Genomic DNA, 21682 nt, shown 5'->3' on the forward strand with positions numbered 1-21682 from the left:
TAAGTTAGTTGATAGTTTATAGTTTATGACTGATAGTTGATGACTGATAGTTTATAGCTTATAGTTGATGGTTGAGACTGATATCTGATAAGCTAATTGAAGTGTTTGGTAAAATTAACGGTTAACTAACTTATAAATGTAAAATAACACAAAAAATATTTAATACATAGTAATTTCATTTTTAATTAAAATAAATTATAAAGGATAAAAGTAGGTTTTTGTTAAAATAATAATGATAAAAAAGGAAGAAAAAATATTAAGCTATAAGCTAAAACGCTATTTAAAATAGCGTCTAAAAAATAAGTTATAAGCAAGCAAAATAAGCGATAAGCTCGTGATGAAAAAACGTTATCAAACGGGTCTAAATTATCATTTGAGCTATAAGCTCAAAAATTTGTCTTACCAAACAGACTCTTAGTCAAAAAGTTTGAGATTAAAACCTTGGAAGAGTTGAAGTACTTTTTGAGAATTGAAGTTGGTCACTCTAAGAAAGGAATCTTCATACCTCAGGAGAAATACATTACTGATCTTCTGCAAGAAACTGACAAGACAACACGTAAGTAAGCCTGCAAACTCATCAATTGATCTAAAGTGGAAGAACACAAGAAATTGTGTGGTTGATAAAAGATGTATCGTTAGTTGAAAAACTAATATACCTATCACATACTAGACGAATGTTGCTTTTGTTGTAAGCTTAGTCAAATCATGCACCAAACAAAGGAGATTCATTTGCAAATTGTGCAACATTTGAAAAGAACTCCAAATAGAAATGGAAGTGTGAGTCTTAAAGCAAACAATGTTGTTAACTATGCAAAGTCACTTGTGAATACGTGATACTGCATTTTTCTGTTGTGACTAGGAAGAGTAAAAATAGAGTGTGGTATTGAGACCTAGTGCGGAAGCAGAGTTCAGACCAATGGTAAGAGGGATAATGCTAACTACTAAGATTTGAAATGATCGTAAAAGATTTGAAGATGAAGAGTGATGAATCAGAGAGACTTTATTGTGATAATAAATCTGCCATTAGTATAGACTATATTCTAATGCAACGTTACAGAACAAAACAAACATATTGAAGTTGGTAGACAAGATTAAAAAAATTGGAAAATAGTCTTATCTCCACTCCATATATTTTTTTCAAGGCAACTTGGTAGATCTTCTAACTAAGGGTTGGTCAGCAAAAACTTTTAAAAAATTATCTTCATACTAGAAACTAGGGATGTCAACGGGGTAGAAAATGTTCGAAGGATGCTTCTCCGCTCTCTGTCCCACCCCAAATTTATTCTCCATCCTCAATCTCCACCACGAAGAAATATTTTCCCCCATCCCCATCCCCATTCCCATCCCCATAGATCTCCACAGAGATCCACGGAGATCGAATCTTAAGAAAAAATTTATCTATGACACTAGTATTTCGTTATTTTTTTCTTTTTTTTTTAAAGAAAAAATACTTGTTGTTGCTAATATTTTTTCTCTAAAAAAAATATATTAACAGAACTTGTTGCTACCGTGTTTCTGCTAATTTACTACCACAATAGATTTATCGTTCAGCGCAAGTGGTTCATTATGTGCGAATGTGGCAAATCCATAACTACTAATTTATTAATTGAATGAAAAACATGTTATTAATGGAAAGTAAAATGAATTTGAAGAGTAATTACAATAAGCCCAATGAACAAAAGAGAGTGGTTATTCTAATGATGATGAGAAAAGAGGAGATGATGAATGGTGGGGACAAAGATAATCGGGAAAAAAAAAAAAAGGAGACAGTGTATACATTCTATGTAAAATTATATAATTATGTATTATATAATATATGATATAAAAGTTAAATAATATTGTCGGAGTCGGGGAATCCACGGGGCGGAAGGTACTTTCCCAATCCCCGCCTTAAAGTGTCATTGGAGAAACTTTTCCCTTCATCCCCGTCCCCGCGGAGAAAAAGTCTCCAACTTTAGTGCTCCATACAGATAATGTCCACAGAGATCTCCATTAACAAATACAAATTGACATCCCTACTAAAAATTATAGATATTCATTCACTAACTTGAGGAAGAATGTTGTAAAAAAGTTATTTTAGTTGTAATTATTTGTATTATTGTTAGTATTAATTTGTATTCGGATCTTTAGTCCATTAATCAAACCTGTTAAATAAGAATAGTTTATATAAACTCATTAGTGTCTTAATGTTATTCATAATTGAAATATACTATTCATCTTTTACAGTATCAAAGTAATATTATTTGTGGGCATGTGTCGTCACTGTCAAGTTCTCAAAAGTTAGGTAATACTTGTATCCTAAATTATTTTGACTCTATCTTAAAATGTGTGGATTCAATTTAACTCATTTTTATAAAATTGACTTGTAAAATAAAGATTGTTTCATTTATAAATATATATTGAGACCATAACATTTTTAAGTGTAGAATTCTTCAACACACCCTATTCACGCTAAAGATTACCCTGTTCCCAACTGTCTCGAAAAAACCCGCAAAAAATAGGACAGAGCGGAGCAGACATAATTAAGACTATAGACCTAAAACTTTGACCCGCACCAAAAAAAGAGAGCGGAACTGTCCTTCTAAAACCTAAAAAATGTTTTTAAAAAAAGTATGTTAATACCCACGCCAGTAAAAGGCCGTAAAAAAACATAATGGGACAAACACATTAGAGGGTGCGAGCCTAAAACCTTCCTCCACCCAGCAAAAAAATGGAACAAAATAAATATGTCTGGCAGATCAGGCTTGTTTTGACACCCTTACTCAGGACTGGATATTTAGAGCGTGGATATAAATAAGAGGTGGTTCAATAGCGAAAAACATATGGTAGGCGATCCAACGGATCTTAAGATAGACTTTGATACCATTTTAGAATGTGTGGATTGGATCTAACTCATCTTTATAAAATCGATTTGTAAGGTGAAGATTGCTCTACCTATAAACATATATTGAGACCATATCATTGAATTGTGAGACTCTTCAACATTATTATTTTTCCTTCCTTCCATTTCCATGGGTTACAGCCTTCTATAATAGGCTCATCCTTTTCCCTCAACATGTTTTCAGCTCTTTAGGCTCTCTTTAGGCTCCATAGCCACCTTCACCTCAGCAACCATTTAACCATTGCTGCTGTGAGAAATATTAGAATATGAAATATCTTAGAATATCTTTGATATTAAGTTTTACAAAAATTCTAGGACAAGTTTCTGATAGTATTTTAAAATCATGATTTGTTTCCTAAGTTTCCTAGTATTTATTTATGATTAAGAGTTGTGCATCTCGATAAATAGGGATTAGTATCCTTCATTGAGCTTGTATCAAGTTTTATTTCTCTACTTATAGTTATATCTAAAATAAAACCCCATAACATCAATATCTAAAAATGGCATCAACCTTAAATTTTAAAGGTGTGTAAGCATTGATCAATAAAGCCTAAGTTGATTACCATATTTAGTTAGAAACATTGTGTTCTCTGGGGATAACTAGACTTATGTAACCTGCCATAAGAACTCAGGTCTTGTATAAAGAAAATCAAAATTAAAAGTTATGACACAATTGAGATAACATATAAGTTGAAGGGGTAGTCAAGTACAAATAAGACAAAATTGAAATAGGATGATGGAAGGCTGAAGCTTGATCAATACCAAAAAAAAATCAATATGGTGAGGTGTTTTGGGAAGCATCATATTTAGAGATGAGAGGGATTACAAAAGCTAGCATTGTAGTCTTGTAGTCTTAAATCCAATCCAATCCAATATCTCGCATATGTAGGGTAATATAGGAAAACAATAAGCTTAAAGTATAAGAAGAGTCGGGGTCGGTCCAATCAATATAGAGGCCCGTTCTAATTTAAAAAATAGACCCAAATTTAAAAAATAAATATAATTATAATTTTAAAAAATACAATTATGTATTAATCAGTAATATATTTAAGTATAATTATTTTGATTTTTAATCTATCTCAATTTTTATATGTATTGAGTTTTTATCATAGAGCATTTTTTATTTATTTAATGGATTTTTATTATAAAATTTTATTTATTTCGATCAATATTTATTAAAAAAATTAGACCTTTCGAAATTTAGGACCTCCTAAAATTTTGGGGTCAGTGTTGTAGCACTTTTTACATTTGCATGGGGTCAGCCCTAAGAAGAGTAAGTTTGTGTCGTATGAACAGCTAAGAACTCAACTTACATACATATATTTACATACAAAGAGAATTTTTTTAAGTTATGTTTGGATATTGTAAAACATAAGGACCGGAATAAAGGGAATGGAGCAAATTAGAGTAGAATGAAATAAAGATGTCATTTTTTGTTTGAATATTTTAAGATAGAATAGATCAATTTTGCCATTCCGTCCAAATCAGAGATACAAAAAATGCTAAAAAGTGATAGAATGGGATAGAATGCATTCTATTAGATTCCCGCTTCATTCTTTCCTTTTAAATCAATTCAAACAACGAAACATAAGTTTATACTATTTCATTTCTTCCTATTTTATTGCATTCTTCCTGTTTTATTTCATTCATAAGGAAAATGCAAAAACTACTAAGCATATCTAAAAAGATTTTATATGACACAAATGTACCGTTCAAGCTTTCGAGATTTTATATGACACAAGGTCCTACGATGTTGTATGAGACACAATGTTGGGTAGTTAAGAATTAACAAGAAATAAGTATAGTAAAGATGAAGATGTTGTATTGGGTGTGTGGTAAGACTACGTATGATAAAATTATAAATTGCAATATTAGAGAGAATGTTGGGATCCCTGTAATAAAAAAGATGTTGGCATATAGATAAAAGACATGTAAATTTTATAGTAATAAAAGTAGAAGAGAAGAATAGGAAATAAGCAGCTAGAGGTAGAGAAAGACATCTCAAAACTAACAATTTAAATATAAATATGATTTTTAATAAAACATTTTGACGAAACTTAATTCAGGTAATAGATTTCACTTAATACGATAAGACTTGATTGTTGTTATATCTAGTTATTTATGTTAATTCATTTTTTTAAGCCAAAATGAATTAGCTAACTTTATATTATGGGTAGAAATAGACAAGCGAGAGGATTAGCTAACTTTATATTATTTTGTGTCTTGGGTACCTTTGCTGCATTTAGAAGAAAAAAATAAGTGACTAAAATAAATTATTTCAATGAGTGAGAAGGAATGGTTAGAGAGATAGAGAGAAAGTTGCCAAAGGTAGCAAAGTTCAAAGAAAACAAATCCGTGTCCGAATAAACCACCACTATTAAGGACATGTGACATTCTACATCAAATTATTGATAAAAAAAATCAGACCAAAGCTTATTTTAGGAGTGAGAATGAATGGTTAGAGAAGGATAGAGAGAAAGTCACCAAAGATGGCAAATTCTTGTCCGAATAGACCACCACTGTTAAGAACATATGACATAGTTCTACATCAAATTTATTGATAAAATAAATTATACCAAAGCTTATTTGATGAGTGAGAATGAATGGTTAGAAAGAGATGGTGAGAAAGTCACCGAAGGTAACAAAGTTCAAAGAGAGCAAACATTTGTCCGAATCGACCACCACTACTAAGGACATATGACATGGTCTACATCAAATTTATTGATAAAACCAAAGCTTATTTTAAAGAAATATATGATACTACATGCTTATCAGAAAAGTCTTGAATGCAAACTTAATGGCTAATGCCTAATTCTAGTGAATATAGAAATTTTATGCTATTATAATCAGTGTTTTAAAAACCGGACCGGTCATCGAATCGGTGAGGGTACTGTGTCACTAATTTATCGGTCGAACCACTGGGTCACTGGTCGAACCGCACGACCAAACCGGATTAAACCAGATAACTCGGTTAAATAGACTTGTCATTTTATAGGTATAAAATCGGTCGAACCGGATGATTCAGTCTCTAAAAAAATATAACTAGATTTTAAATTTTTTAAAAATATCATATCATAAATTCACAATTTCATAACTTAAATTCAAATTTTAAACAAAGGTATCACACATAATAAAATAGTAAAAAATTACAAAGTCTAATTACAACATAATCTAAACAAAGTCTAATTACAACATAATCTAATTGAAAAGTTTATAACAAAATAACTCTAATGTGTACCAAATTTAATTCAAAATAGGATCCTCCTAAAAAAATCAAATAAAATTCAATATGTTTATACTATTTAAGAAAATTTATTAGCAAAAATAACAAATAGACAATAAAATTTTTAATTTGTCACTAACGGAAAAAACTATGCGAGAATACTATTTAAGTAATACACTACTAAATATATTTAAAAAAATTAAAAAAAAGTTTTAAAAAAAATTTTAAAAAAAATTTTAAAAAAAGTTTATAAAAAAAAAAAAAAACAATTAAACCGCCGGTTTTCACCGGTTCCCACCGGTTTGATGGCATATCCGATCCGACTATTGAACCAGACCGGTTACCTGGCCGGTTCCCGGTTCGACCGGTCCGACCGGCCGGTCCGGTCCGGTTTTTAAAACACCGATTATAATTATATTGGTTTTGTATCTTTAGATAAATCATTTGCTTTTTTACATTTTCAATAATTTAAACTTGTTATATTAAGACTTAAACCCATATGCTTATTTAGGATTAGATTTTAAATTCATTTTAAGGCTCTATTTCAAAATAAACTATATTGTCCGCCAGACTCTTTAAAAGGTTAGGTTCACCTTTAAAAAGATATCTACATTATAAATAAAAAAGATCTTATAAAACTCAAATATTTTCACTCATAAGAGACCTTTAAATAGACTAACAAGGTAACTTTGTAGAGTTGAGTTAAACTTACAACCTAAGCGAGTGTGAGAGCCTGTCCTAGATCAGTTATTGGATAACCCATATTATTCGAGTCTATCCTAGATTCGTTATTGGATCACTCACTATCCGAGTCTGTCCTGGATCACCCATATTATCCTCGTGTCACGCCTAATAGCCTTTTGGCTCGAGAGGCGTATAGGAAAAATCCAAATATCATATTGACCAGAGATATGATCTAAACAAAGTTTCTAAAGTTAAGGAAATTCTCAACTTACAAGCTCAAAACCTAAGATATATTGACCTTTAATGGAAACATAGTATTGGCTTCAATAATGACTATCCATGCTTGTTAGTTTTATATATGTATATACATTTATCGTTTCAAAATTCCAAAGGCACACAATCAGCTATTACATTACATACATTCACATTCTCAATTTCTTCGCATAAATTTTGTATATAATTTCAACTGTACCTATTCAATGGCAAGTTACAACATACCAGCAAGTTGGTTGACCTTAAACAGAAGCCTTAAATGAGGAAATGAATTTGAAATGAAGCCACTTTAAAAAAATGCTTTCTTTCTGATTACCATAACCAGAATACCGAGGAACCACCTTGAGCCAACATAACCGGCTCAGTTGGGGTTACGAATTAATGGAGAGACTCAGACTACTTATTGACAACGCCGGATTTCGGAAAAATGGCTGAGCCCATGACAGAAGTTGTTGGACAAAGGTCCATCTTCAAGAATCCATGGCATAATATTAGGATCAAAAATCTGCAAGACAAAATAGAAACAATGAAAAGCGGGAGGTATGACAGAATAACAACTAGCAAAAGTAGATAACTTCTGAATTTGAAATCAAAGTGATGGGTTTTGAATCACAGACAACAAATGACAGCAAAAGAAAGACATGTGTGCTGCAGAACCAATTTAATCACCATACTCGCAGAAAAAAGAAAAGAGGTTCGAAGAAATATACAAGCCACGGGAAAAAGACATGACCTGCTACATCAAGAGTCAGGATGTAAGAGACAAGACAACTTATGGTTCCAAGGGTCCATTGGCATAGTAGATTGCAAGGTAATCTTTGTTATTAATTGCTTCTTACAAATATCCTTCGGCAAGTGACCAAATTTATCGCCAAGAATCTAGCATTCATTTTTTACTGAATGAATAAATTTTCAAGAAAGGACAGAACCGAAGTACAAATAAAATAAGGACAAAAATATGAAACAAAATAAATATATAATCACTCGAGAGCTCCCACTAAAACCCAAATGAAATTCAATCAAACATGCACAAGTATGTGCAAGCCACTCAAAATAAGAGCTAATAAGGTTCAGCAAGTTTGCATAAAGACCAACTGTGTCTGGCAACCTCTTAGAATTTGGGTTTTATGTCGAACTCAACCTCAATACTAGCACAAGAGGTGAGGACTCTCCAAGCAATATAAGGACTACTCTGTTCGTGTTAATGTGTTGCTAGTCAATTAAGGATCACAACCAACCCCTTCACATCTAGAGCATGGACCAATATGGGTCACCCAATAACAATGCCCCCTCATGTCTAGGGCTGGACATCTAGAGCATCAAAAATAGAAGTGGCGCAATAAAAAATCTACAATAGGCTCCAATACTATCTTAGAATGTGGACTTTAGACCTGACTCAACCATTAACTAAAAAACAAACCTAAATCAACCCCAATAGCTAACTAAAGAAGTGAGGACTGTTGAAGCCTTATAAAAATTATTTTGATCATATCTATCGAAGAATCTTAATACAACCAGTTTAGAATCAGTCAAATTTGTCTATGCTAGCATTGCCAGCAAACAATCAAGTCCTTGATTTTTGGGAGTTAGTGTTTTTTAATAATGATGGTATCGAAGGAAAAGCATAAGAATTTAGGGGAGAGGGCATATCCTCAAAACAGAAAGAATAAAAAGATTTAACCAAGAGAATCTCCAGAGCCAAAACGAAAAAACCTCACAAGAAATCATAACCAAGGAATTGATACCAAACAACAGAGGAAAAAAAACACAAGGTTTTGTACAGATTAAAGGTACAAAAACAAATAACCCTAAAAACTCAACCACCCCCCGCCCAGCATCCAAAATAACAATAATCTGCAAGCTTCCCTAAAGTTTGACCAGGCACAAAAAGTGAACTACAAAGCCTACAGAAATTCCTCCCAGAAGACCCCAAACGGAGGTCGTCTGCAAATTTATAATAGTAAAAAGTGGTCCCTTTGTGTCATTGCTTAAATTGTAAAATGCCAAATCCCACATTAACAATCCATGACAGTTAAAGTGATGCTTTGCAATATTCACCAAAGATGTCAGACAGCAAGATAAATGCTGCTTACCTCATTCTCCTTTCCAATCTACTAATTCACTTCGCGGTACATATATGGTAGCAGCTCGCTCTTCTGCCTCAGTATCATTTACTACACCTCGACATTTTGGGAAGCCACAGTAACAAGCAAGCCGCTCGTCTATTGAGAAAAATCTATTACAAGAATCAAAGAAAGTCAGTGGATTATTAAATTATGAAGAATTATAATATACTTGGAAATATTAAGGCTACACACACAATTAAACCAACACAAAGCCAAGTTTGTATGGTTCTTTTTGTGAATATATCTTTACTCGTTCGAAGAAGAAAAAAACCTATAATCATATGTAAGCTCTTCCCATTGGTTAATGTCCCTCTTTGCAAATATTATAATATGCTCGTCCCCGTTAACACTAATGACTCTTGAATAGCAATTTGGCTGCATAAGAACAAAAGTGATATAGATATTAGATAAGCAATTAATTATTTTCTTCAGCAATGAATAAAAGGCAGTATAGCTTCTTCCACAAATAAATATGCCGAATTGCAGTATTTCCAAACAGAAGAAAATGTAGAACATAGGTTCAACAAAAGGATCAGATTGAATATACTTTCATTTAATGGGCCACCTATGTATGGTCACAGCTTTGTGGGAGCTAATCAAATTGTTTCACACAAAACACAATACATCAAATGTCATTTAACAATGTCTAAAAGATAGAAATATGATAATATGCCATGACAAGGCTTAAGTTTTCTCAAGAATGCATATCCCCAAAATTAGTTAGTTTGAAATCACAACTCTAAAAGCAAAAATAAAGTGAATCACATACATCAAATGAAGCAAGCAGATTGAAATGGCAATGTTTAACAAGTAATAAATGGATTAATACGAAACTGATTAAAAAAAGGAGGAAAGGACGCACTGCACAGGAATGATTAATTAAATGAGCGATGCTTCCTGCTCTGGTGGCATCAATGACTCTTCCATCATCAACCCGAAACAAATATGTTCCAGCACCCTGCATAAGGGAAAAGGACACAGGTCACTAAATCCTGCACACAGAAAGAGAGAGATAATAGAGATGAGAGAGAGAGAGAGAGAGAGAGAGAGAGAGAGAGAGAGAGAGAGAGAGAGAGAGAGAGAGAGAGAGAGAGAGAGAGAGAGAGAGAGAGAGAGAGAGCGGTGTTGTCCATGGCGGAGAGCCAAAATCCCGCCATACTAGACACTTTGTGGCGCCGATATAGTGGATTATGGCGGACAAATGCGCAATATCGGCTGATATTTACCATTGTGGCGAGTCCGAAAACCCCCATGCATATCCGTCATAGCGCCGCAATTGCGGATACTTGATAACACTGAGAGAGACCCCTCTCTTATTCTCACTCTTAAAATAAAATGTCTTCTTTCTTTTCATCAATTTTCAAACTATTTTCTTAAGTTCCTAACATTTGATAATTCAAAAACACTTACCACCAAAGAATTGTATATAAAATGCTCTCTTCGATCAGCAATAGAAGGTCTAACAAGTTCACCGGTATATTCAATCACCTAAATAAACAAAATCAAGGAGTCCATCCTTTAAAAGTGAAATACTATAATAAAAGAGGACCATTCAAATGAAATATATTTGTCTTTACCATGTCTCCACCTTTATATGGATGCTTTGCGAAGATGCCAAATCCATGAATTCTTGATTTCCCTTAAATTTAAAAAACAAAAACATTTGTTTTAGGAGTTCACTCCATAGCTAAATCAGAAATTATGACCCTCCGTGCCAGTAAAAGCCAACATTCCACTGAAAACAAATTCCCTTTCCCCGCCACTTTCAAAAGTATTAAAGACAACTTTTCTTACCAAATGCCAACTGCTTCCGGAAGGTTTCCTTCATGTACTTATATTTCTCAGGAACACTAAGTATGTTGTCTGCAGAATCACTCATCGACGTTCTTAGCCTTTGCTCGCTACAAAAGAATTTAGAGCAAACTCCTCTGCCAGAAGGCTCTAGGGCGTTCAACAATCCATGTTGGCAGTATCCACCAACTAAATATGGTTGATTCTCCACAAACAAACGTTTCAGCGAAGAAGCTGCAAGTACTTCAGGTTCTTTTCTGCCTCTCCGACCAGAGTAATCATATGGCTCTGCCCAAAAAGAATAAAGGCAGGCTTCGTTAAACAAATGCATTTTTAACTAGTTCAATTGAACAATTTATTAGAAAGGAGGAAGAAAGACCAAAACAAATAGAACAAAATCAATCTCTTTTAGCCAATATGAGAGGTAAAATACAAAAAATAAAAAACATCCAGCAAATATTTGGCACAAAAGATGCATCCTAAAAAGCAAAAAATCTCCAAAAGAAAAGGTGACTGTTCTTATTTACCAGTCACCCAGTATTTTCCAATTAATCTTCAATCCCCCAAGCAATATACAATAGGGAGTCTACAACCTTTCCCTGAGATTTGACTTTTCAATGCACAAACAGGGACACATCCTTAACCAGGTTGACTCAGATTGAATCTAAGAAGTATTAATGCACACATCAATCAACTCAAAACCCAGTACTACAACAAGTTGGCTAACTGATATTTTGAGCAAGAAATAGAATGAGCATCTTTCAAACCAGCAAGGAAGCAAGTAAAACTTCAAAAGCCGTGTTGTGTGGTATCCATCATGCCGCACACATTTATACCATACACTTATAGTTGTATTTTACGATTTTCTTCAATTTTTAAAACTTTAATACCAATAGAGATGAGAATATTCCAATAATTAGATTAAGTATGATATCTCATTTTGTCTAAAATAATACTCCCTCCTTTTTTTTTAAGTGTCGTTTTAGAAGAATTTTTTTTCCATTTAAGTGTCATTTTTATAATTTAATGTTATAGTTTGTCAATTATACCCTTACTTTCTCAATAACTTCACTTCACATTTTCCATAAATTTAATTAATTTCTCATTTAGTTATTGGAAAGAGAGAGAGTATGTATGATTGAATTTATTTGGAAAGAGAAAATAAATGTGAATATATTTGGAAAGAGAAAATAAATGAGGATATAATAGGAAAAATAACTCTTAACAATCCACTGTCTTGGTTGAAGAGCTTTGTGCTAAAATGACACTTAAAAAAGAACGGAGGGAGTACATGTCAATTCTCACTTATAAATTGAGATTTATTCTTTTTTATTAATTTTTTTATACTAATTTAATGCACTATACTATAGTTCTGTCCTATAATTTTTATATACATGTCATATTCCTGCATTTGGTAAAACCGGTGCAAAATGACACCTGTGCACTGAGAACTACGACTGATTTAGAGGTTTCATGCATTCATTAGGAAGATACAGCCAGAGACGGTCTTGATAAACAGAATTAGCCTTTAAAAAACGTTTTTCAGCATTAATATGCCATGAATACGTGTGGAAATCTATCAAAGATGTAGCCCGACACAAACTATGTTAACTAGTCTCAAAAAATGTAGCAACATTTTTGCTCATCAGCTTGGATACTCTGCAACCCTGTGATAGATCTAGGATTTACGGGCAAGTGAAGAACAGTACATACTGAATAACTTATATTATAATCAACAACCCTCTGAGAATAACATCCTACAGAGTTGGTTATAAGAAGAAATACAGCAACCCAACCTCTAGGAGATAGAGAGCCTAGTCTCTCCCAACCAACCAAAACATAATAGTAATACAACTGAATGCCCTCTCTTTTGTCTTTCAGCCTATATTTATTAATTTAATTTCCTAAAGCAGTTTTTGACTTCCTATGGAAGTTACTGTACACACAACATTTAATAATAGTAACATAAACTGCTACTAAAATTACATGACTTCAGCCCCAACACTAATTTGATTTCTATGCTTCTATCCAACTTAAGTCCTAGTGATAGGAGGCCTATTACAAACACCCTGCTCTTAGCACACAACTATTCCCCTTTCCAAATGTGCACATTAAAAGCTTTCTTCGATACATAACTGATTGTCGACCCAATTAATTATTAAAGTAAAAAAACACAAATTGCAAGCAATTCGATGGGAGGGTCGACGTCATTAGTTTGATGTCAAGGTCATTAGAACACAGTATATCTAATTTGAAAATCAATTCAGTTGATCCTAAATAAAGAATAACTAAAACTTAGTCGAGATAGAATACTCCAAAACATTGAACATGAACAAAAAGTTCAATAAAATAGTAAAGTATAAGTGAAGCCACAGACAGATGGTATAACTGTATAACAAAAAACTAACTAAGAGTTAGGGGATATAAGGTTGGTTTGGTGGCTAATATGGGAGAGTTAAGGAGCAGAATGGAATGATAAGGGGGATGAGGCTTCAATCCCCACTCCCAACATGATACTATTACTAAAAATATTAACATTGGTTGTTTCAAAAAAAAACTAAGAGTCAACACACACAGCATCTGTTTATTTTTACATTGGTTACTAGAGATTAAGCAAGAAAAAGATATAAAATTGGAAAATTGTATAAGCAAAATAAGTTTCAAATAGCGTACCACTTCGGGCACAACCAGATGAAGTGGGTGGTGGTTTATAATCTGAACATTGACCAATAATCTGAACACGTTCATCGGCTACAGAATTTTCATGAGATGGCTGCCTATGTCTCTTGCAAAAAGAAAGTAAGCGAATGCACTGATCCTCATCGTCATCTAGGGATAGTAGATGGAGCCTGTCCTCGCTCTCAAGCTATAAATCATAAATTAAAAATAATAATAAATGGCCTATCAAATCAATGTTTTAAGCTAAGTAGCTAACTATTGTATCAAAGCCAACACCACTCTCTTAAGATCAAAACAAAATAATTTATAAAATATGTATAGAAAAAAGAAAAAAGGGAAAATACCTCAACGCAAAGACCAGCTGCACGTGCACAGAGTGGATGATACGCTACGCGACAAGAATTGTTTGAACACTATGAAGAATTGACATTTTGAAGAAGAAAAACCATCATAATTTAGTAAACTATAAGAAATTGCTTAGTAAAGAAATAGAATGGCCAAGCTCCGTGCAATGTGTAATGTATGTGTGTTTTTGCATACAAGGTGTATCAAGTGAGACAAATTAAGCTAATATTGACCATACAAATATAGATGGATGGTTAAGATTAAATATAGTCTGATGCACCCATACATAAATTAAACATTTTCAAAAAATGACTGTATTTTCAATATTTCTTCCTGCAAAAGGTGATTTTGTTGTGGTTCAGTTCATTCAGGTGCGGTGTTCCAGGTTGATTTGGCCTATTAACCAAGGAAAAACATACTTAAACTATTCTTTATCTAAACACTTGAAAACTTACTTGGATGCAGGCACCATAAGATACACCACATATGCTGCATAACAATTTCCAACGGTCCTGTTCGGATACAAAATTTACATGATTAAAGAGGAAGCAATTAGGAACCAGATTATATATGAAATGGTAGAACTCGGTATGATCGGTGTGACGCACAAGCAATTTGACGAAAATTAAAAAGGAAAAATAATGAAAATGTTTACAGCATGAAAATGTTTACAAGACAAAAAAAGGTAGTATTAAAGGCATAATTAGTTATGAAGGCCTACCTTACTGATTCTACTCAAACCATCAATAGGCTCCATTCTCTTGACATCAGCTAAGCAAGTTTCTGGCAAAAATTATAAGCCTTAGCAAACATGAGCAAACTAGAGTCTAAAAGAGTACACAAAGTCAGACAAACAAACCAGGTATCCACATCGCACAAGCCAAATGAGCCCACCGGCCATCTGTAGTAGGCTTCATTGCACCACCTAGAAGAAATTCCGTTACAATAATCAGTGGCATGTCATAAAACTTAGAATACAATATGAATATTAGTGAGTTCAAGAATACCTATGAGTGGACATAAGCAACATGGTGGGGGAGGAGCACCCGAGCGACATAATTTGCATAACCATAGCACTCCATTTACAGGTTCCAATTCTCCATAGCATCTAGCATGGACCTGAGTGAACATTACAATTTATAGCTCCATCTCAATAAATGGATTAAGTAGTAGACTTATTATTTAATTAAGCAGTATTGAACACATGAAAGTTAAACCCCTTCCTTTATGTTATATAATCAATTAAGGGGGGGAAGTGAGGTATAAAGATTTCCGAGGTGGGGTGGTCATACCATCATTCTACATTTGTCACACTGCAGAAACAGATTGGTCTCATACTCCTGACAATACAAATAACTCACAATTAGCAAGCACGGTATAGAATAAGATTATTAGCAAACAAGCAAGAAAAATAGTATTTTATTTTCCTTGAACGAACATGAAAAACAGGATAAGGAGAAAATCAGAAACACTCAATAAAAAGAGCATGAACTCTAAAGGATAAAGGGGGGCTCAGTACCTCGTCCATATGGCACACATTGCACTTATCGAGATCAAACCAATTAATATGAACTTGTCTATAACCAAGAGGCAATCCGGAACCTGACTTGCACGTTGATTTCTTCAAAGAGACTTTGGACTTAGATAATCCCTGGAAATAATACTTACTTTCAGTGATTATCAAGGATCACGTACACGGGTTGAAAAAGTATGTGTGTTATAGTAAAAGATATTGGGTTAGATCAAGTATAAGGACTGATTGGCAGTTGACACCATTGAGCCATATCAAAACCCAAACTATCTTTATTTCACCAAGTCTTCTATGGGATAAAGTAAAGATATTTCCTGAGCAATTTGCTAATTTCCAATATATTGACTTCATGTTCACATTCAAATCTAAAAACAGCATACCTTAATAAGTTTAGCCACTTTAGAATTGGAAAAACCAAACATATCAGAGCCGGATTCGTAGACACTTTCTATGTCACCATCAGCAACGGAACTTTCAGAAACAACCTTTTCCAATTTCTTTATCCTTTCGTATATTTGATTCCAGCAAGAAGATGGCGTATAACCATTGAACTGCAGCAAAACATTTACAACAAGATTAATACAAGTCATGGAAACTAGAGATTCTTTTTTATTATCCTTGCAAGATAAGGGAAAAACCAAGTCTAGTTAGTTAAGCAATTTAACAATTAATAAACAAACCCAGAAATCTAGCTATCAAAGCGAGCATATTGTACATAAGCATTAACCTTTTTCTTTAGAAACAGAAACCTGAACAAAATAAAGAACATTTTAAAAAGGACAGAAAAAAAGCTGACAGTGTGGGCCAGGTGCAGGATCATGAAGAAAGCAAACCTAAAATGTGGCTTGTTTATTTTCAGGGGGGAAAAAAAGAAAATACACAGGGTGGAATTAGTAACGAGACAATTTAACGGTAGGACCGTTATGTAGCAAATATTCAACTGTGGTTTTTTAATTATATGGATGCTCCGCTGCAACAGTTTCTGGTGTGATTTCTGTTCTCTTTTGTGTATGGCTGAGAATTGTTTTATCAGAGAAGATTATTGACTCTAAGGTCATTAAAGTTTATGCTTTATTTATGTTACATGTGTCAGGGAAGGTAAAAGAAATAACCCTCAAGGATAATACCAAAAAATAGATACAAAAGTAAGAGCATCAGATAATTCAATATAGAATTTTTCAGAGAAATCATGTGTAAAAGTGCGAAGTCATATCTTATAGTAAAAACCAACCTGCTCACCACCATCAACTGTCACTCTGAATAATGGTCTGATTCTGGATTCTGGGTCTCTCAGAACCTCCATCTTATAAGGGACGGATACTTTAGGGTCTAAACAACCAAAAATCACAAAAAAGGAGGGGGGGAAATAAAGAATCAGAATAAATGGAATAAAAATAATCAAATGAGGATAATGGCATGTTTAATATTCTTTAGGACAATTAAAAAATCAAACAAAAGAATAACATGTAAGCATTCGAAATCAAAAACATATAAAAAGCATCACCAGTAACTGAAGTGAATTTCCTCACTGCTGTGTACCCTTCAGGCCAGATAGATTTTCCATCCCTAAAAGCAGTGGAATTTCCAACTATTTTTCCTGAAAAAGAAAAAAAAAATAGTTAACATCCTTGGGGCTAGAAGTTCATTTGGCTTCACCAAATTGCCAATAACCAAGAAATAATAGTGACCCTAAAAACCCACCCTCAATTTTTGTTGAAAGTGAGCATACTCTATATTGTATTGTAGGGTGTGTTCAATCTCGGATATAATAATAAAAACTATGATTTTATCTATTGTCAGGGTAAAACTCTGCACTTTCAGGAAGCAAGAATCCACACTGATGGAACTGCTAAAATGTTGAACTAGCAATAGAAGGAAACAGTTTTTATACATGTGGCATTATTTGACTGGTTGATAAATGAAAACTGTTTAGCATATTGATGAGACTACTAACCAGTCTTTCTAGCTACTACCATCTAAGATAATCAAGTTAGTCAAAGGAAACCTTTTCGAAACACTCAATTTTTCCTACGAGTGGAAGAATAGATAGATTTGAAGTGAACTAAAAATATTGAAAGGTTATGTTTTGATGGGTCTCTTGGAACCACCAAGGAAAATCAGAAAGCAGCTATATGAAGCAAAGCATCAACCAAAAATAAAGAGATCCTGTCAGAAAGCAAGAAGGTTAATCGAAGATATTACTAAAAACATGAAGTACTAGTAGTATTGAAAATTTACCAAGGCTTAGAATTTGCAAGTCTCCCACTTCATAAGGAAAAGTATCAATGTTTTGAAGTGCTGCCCAAGTCCCTTTGTCATTTACACAGTCTTCACCAGAATCTGTACATCCTCCATTCTCTCCCCTTATATTGTTATGGTTATCAGCTGTACATCTTTTCCGCAGTTCTATCATCTCCAAAGGAAGCTTCTGTGCACTTAAATACCTGATTAAGCAAATCAGTTGTAAAACCAATAAATTTAGAGCAACCATCTGAAAGTGCTAGATTACAGAGAATGAAGACTAATACTGTTAACATATTAATAAACGTGAACCTGAAACCGCACAAGCAAAATTGCAATTGGCAGCATATTAAGGTTTCCATCTTTTGACATTCTAGCTAATAAGTGTGAGAACCATTAAAGAGAAAAGAAAAAGAGTGATAAATATTACCTTTTTGCCTCTTCTAAACCATCGATGAAACTCTGTTTCTTGCACTTTGAGTGTAGATCTGTTAGAAGTCCATTGAGAAATGATTTCACCTGTTGCAGTCGAACTCTGGAAGAAGGGAGAGTATGGTTTTTCTTGTAAGGAGACAGTTTCTCACTCAATATTGAAAGCTAAAATTTTCTTAGATTTAACAGAATATCAAACCTTGCAAAGTCATGGGTGCCAAAAAATTGGACAGGAACCGATCTCCCCCCTATGAATGTTTTTAGACCCTTACAGCTGCTAGCAAGTGATTCATCCAGGACAACAGCAGGCCACATTGCATAACCTGCAAAGTAAACATAAACATAAAAATAAAAAAGGCACATCCATTTAGCAGTTACAAAATTAACAGGTCTAACTGTTACTGAAAATGCAAGTAATAAACAAATAAGATTATTACCAAAGTAGAGAATGTGTACCTAGCTCCTTTGGTATGAAGCATACATAAGTTACTAATATGCCATATAAATTGCAAAAGTATACATATGGAATCACAGGAAAAAATAATAATAATATTTATAAAAAAAAATCTTATAGCCAGATGTAAATACTTCTTAAAATTAAATTTAATAAAAGATATCCCACTCCAACATATAATAATCTACAAATGGAACAACTGAACAAGATTGAGCATAAACCTGTAAGCTTCGCCCATATGATATCCCCTGGCTCAAAGTCTTGGCAATCATCCATGCTTGCAGCCAGTGCGAGCATCTCTTCAACATCATAATCAGAGACATTACTGTCACGAACTTTGGCGTAACTCAATTTTAAGCGTTCCATGTCATTTCGAGAAACATGGTATTTTACATTTTCATTTGAAAGAGTTAAATTTTCCTCATCTCCATCATCATACTCAATCTGCAAATATTTATTAATGAAAGGATGAAATCCAAATAACATGTGCAACATCATCAAATACACATAGTCGTAATTGCACATAACATTTTGTTCGAAGCTATTCAAAACATTTGAGCAATAATTTATACAAGGGCGTACATGATGTATATTGGCTTCCCTGTCATAACTTTTGACATGGCCAGTGTATGATTTTGAATCCATGGGCCAGTAAACCTGCAAAAAAAAAAAAACGAAGCCGAAATTGATGATCTGTATCTGTATAAACAGACGCAGCAGAATGATTATACAATTGTTAAGGAAGCACTTGAGTTACATCAATTTTTAAATGTCGCGCATGTGCACTATAGATTACAACCATTACATTAGTCTATATTTATCATTTGATATCAATCTAATGTTGTGCGAAATTTAAAAATGGATCCTTTGTATATTCCGCCTAACAATTACTAACCCAAAGGTTACAAAAGATTACCTTGCATTTCAATCCGACAAAAGCCTTGGGATCGGCGCCATCAAAACTCAACCTGCAGTAAGTGCCGAGAAGAGAGCATTAATGTAAAATTTCCTTCTCCCTACCACACAAACCATAGAGACACAAACAGCATCACTCAGCCTTATTCAACTAAATACTCCCTAGACATTCGATTCAAGCAAAGTTCACCTACAGTCTAAACAAAAACTACATTCCTAAAAATCACAAACAACGATCCCTCTTCAGAAACTACATGCAAGACTTAACATATTCACATAAACTCAACCTGTAGTAAGTGCAGAGAAAGAGAACATTAATGTAAGACTTGCTTCTCCCTACCACACAGAAACCATAGAGACACATAAACAACATCACTCAGCCTTATACACAAAACTATATACTCCATAGACATTCAAGCAAAGTTCACCTACAGTCTAAACAAAAACTACATACATTCCGAAAAATCACAAACAACAATCCCTCTTTAGAAACTACATGCAAGACTTAACATTCACATAAGACTCCCCCTCCTTCCAACCAGACATAAATACACAAACCCAAAAACCAACTCGTAGAGCTAACTAACCATCTAAGCAAAACTGAACTTTGTATAAACTCAGTTCCTAGAATACAAACAAACAAAACTTTAACTACATTGCACACTAGAACAAAAACAATAAACAATAAATAAAATCAAGAGAGAAAGCAAAAGTGAAATTACGCGACCCATCGCTTCATCGAGTAAGACTCCGGCGCCAACCTCGGAACCTTAACAGCAGAACTACACTTGTTATTATCATTATTCCTCCCATCAACACCAGAATTCCCAATTGGATTCCTACATTCCCTCAACCTCGGTCCATCAATTTTCCCCAACGCATTCCAATCAATCCCTAATCTCTCCAATTCATTATTCCCAATTCTCCTCCTCTTCAACACAGTCCTCTCAGCATCCATCTCCTCCCGCCTCCTTAACAACGAATCGCGAAACGACACCGGAATCGAACTCCTCTTTCTTCGCCGAGAGTAAACATACAGAAGAGGCGGTTTAGTGTAAACCACCATAGATGTAGACGTGGTTTTCTTATCATCATCAATCGGATAATCAATATCGATTTCGATTTCACCATTGAAGTGGATGTTATTATTGTTATCGTCTTCGCTGTTGTTGTTGTGGTTGGGAGTAGTGGCTGTGGTTAGGGTGAGTTTACGAGCTTTAACTTTTTTGGACATGACGTTGGAGGAGCCGCTGCAAGGGGATGTGGAGGAGTAGAGATGATCGAGAGGGAGGTAGCGAATGGGGGCGCCGTGGGTGGTGTGGATGTCAATGGTGGTGTCTTCTTCGGTGGCGAGTCCTCCGACGATTTCATCGGGAGGGAATGCCATTGAAGAAGAAGAAGAAAGGGAATTTTGCAATGTTAGGGTTTTGTGTTTGTTTCAGAGAGAGAGAGAGAGAAGAAGAAGAAGAAGAAAACTCGTGTGAGTGTTTTTTTTCTTTTTACTTTTTGTTAATTTTTTCGGAATGAATTATGAATTATTATTGTTGGAATTTGATGAAATAAATTGCGTTTTCCCGCCGTGGAATCTGTGTAGTAGTACTGTGAAGTGCTTTTTTTATAAGTGATTTTATCAGAAGAATCTAATATGAGAATGACAGTTTCTGAAAAGAGGGTAGGAGGATTGAAAGTGGATTTTTTTAATGATTTAAGAATCTAAGATAGGGTATTAGGGTGTGTTTGGAAGCATGGCAGTAGAGAATCTGAAGTTGTGATTATTTCTAGCTGATTTTTGAAACTGTGGTGTGGTATAGGGTTGGAAGCATGTTCAAATTTGTGTGAATTGGAATATTTATGTTGTTGTTTTGATGTTAGTTATATAGAATTTTTATCTGATGTTAAAGGTAAGTGTAATTGGTTCATGTTGAAGTAAGTGATAATAGCACAGCATACAAGACACAAACTCTTGAGTTAGAGAACAAATTTTTTCTTGTCTTGTAACAAATGTTCAATTAAGTCAATTTGGTTGATGAGTGTGTAAAGAACATTAGATTTTTAGATGAAATTTTGGTTAGATTATTTGAAAATAAATGGCACTGATAAAATAATG

At 33.8% G+C, this 21682-nt stretch overlaps 1 protein-coding gene across 3 annotated transcripts; it reads right to left on the reverse strand.

The window, feature by feature from the left end:
- Positions 1 to 376: 376 nt before the first annotated feature.
- LOC131608972 (histone-lysine N-methyltransferase ATX2-like) lies at positions 377 to 21323 on the reverse strand. Of its 3 annotated transcripts, XR_009285904.1 has the most exons (26): positions 20298 to 21323; positions 19577 to 19628; positions 19243 to 19317; positions 18882 to 19104; positions 18406 to 18529; positions 18205 to 18309; positions 17772 to 17977; positions 17038 to 17130; positions 16765 to 16862; positions 15914 to 16084; positions 15522 to 15653; positions 15295 to 15342; positions 15010 to 15121; positions 14862 to 14927; positions 14724 to 14785; positions 14458 to 14514; positions 14002 to 14070; positions 13652 to 13844; positions 10982 to 11266; positions 10765 to 10826; positions 10598 to 10675; positions 10050 to 10145; positions 9459 to 9562; positions 9155 to 9297; positions 7795 to 7940; positions 7082 to 7566 (listed from the first exon to the last, which is right to left on the reverse strand). XR_009285904.1 is itself a non-coding variant. In XM_058880583.1 (25 exons), the coding sequence occupies exons 1-24, from the start codon at positions 20960 to 20962 to the stop codon at positions 9156 to 9158; spliced, it is 3318 nt and encodes a 1105-aa protein (XP_058736566.1). In that variant the 5' UTR covers positions 20963 to 21323; the 3' UTR covers positions 377 to 541; position 9155. The 3 variants fall into 3 exon arrangements, 2 of the variants coding, with proteins under 2 accessions (XP_058736566.1, XP_058736565.1); XM_058880583.1 differs by lacking the exons at positions 7082 to 7566; positions 7795 to 7940 and adding an exon at positions 377 to 541; XM_058880582.1 differs by lacking the exon at positions 7795 to 7940 and having other exon boundaries at positions 20298 to 21322.
- Positions 21324 to 21682: the final 359 nt, after the last annotated feature.

Source organism: Vicia villosa, linkage group LG6 (genome assembly GCF_029867415.1).
Source record: "Vicia villosa cultivar HV-30 ecotype Madison, WI linkage group LG6, Vvil1.0, whole genome shotgun sequence".
Taxonomy (NCBI): Eukaryota; Viridiplantae; Streptophyta; class Magnoliopsida; order Fabales; family Fabaceae; genus Vicia; species Vicia villosa.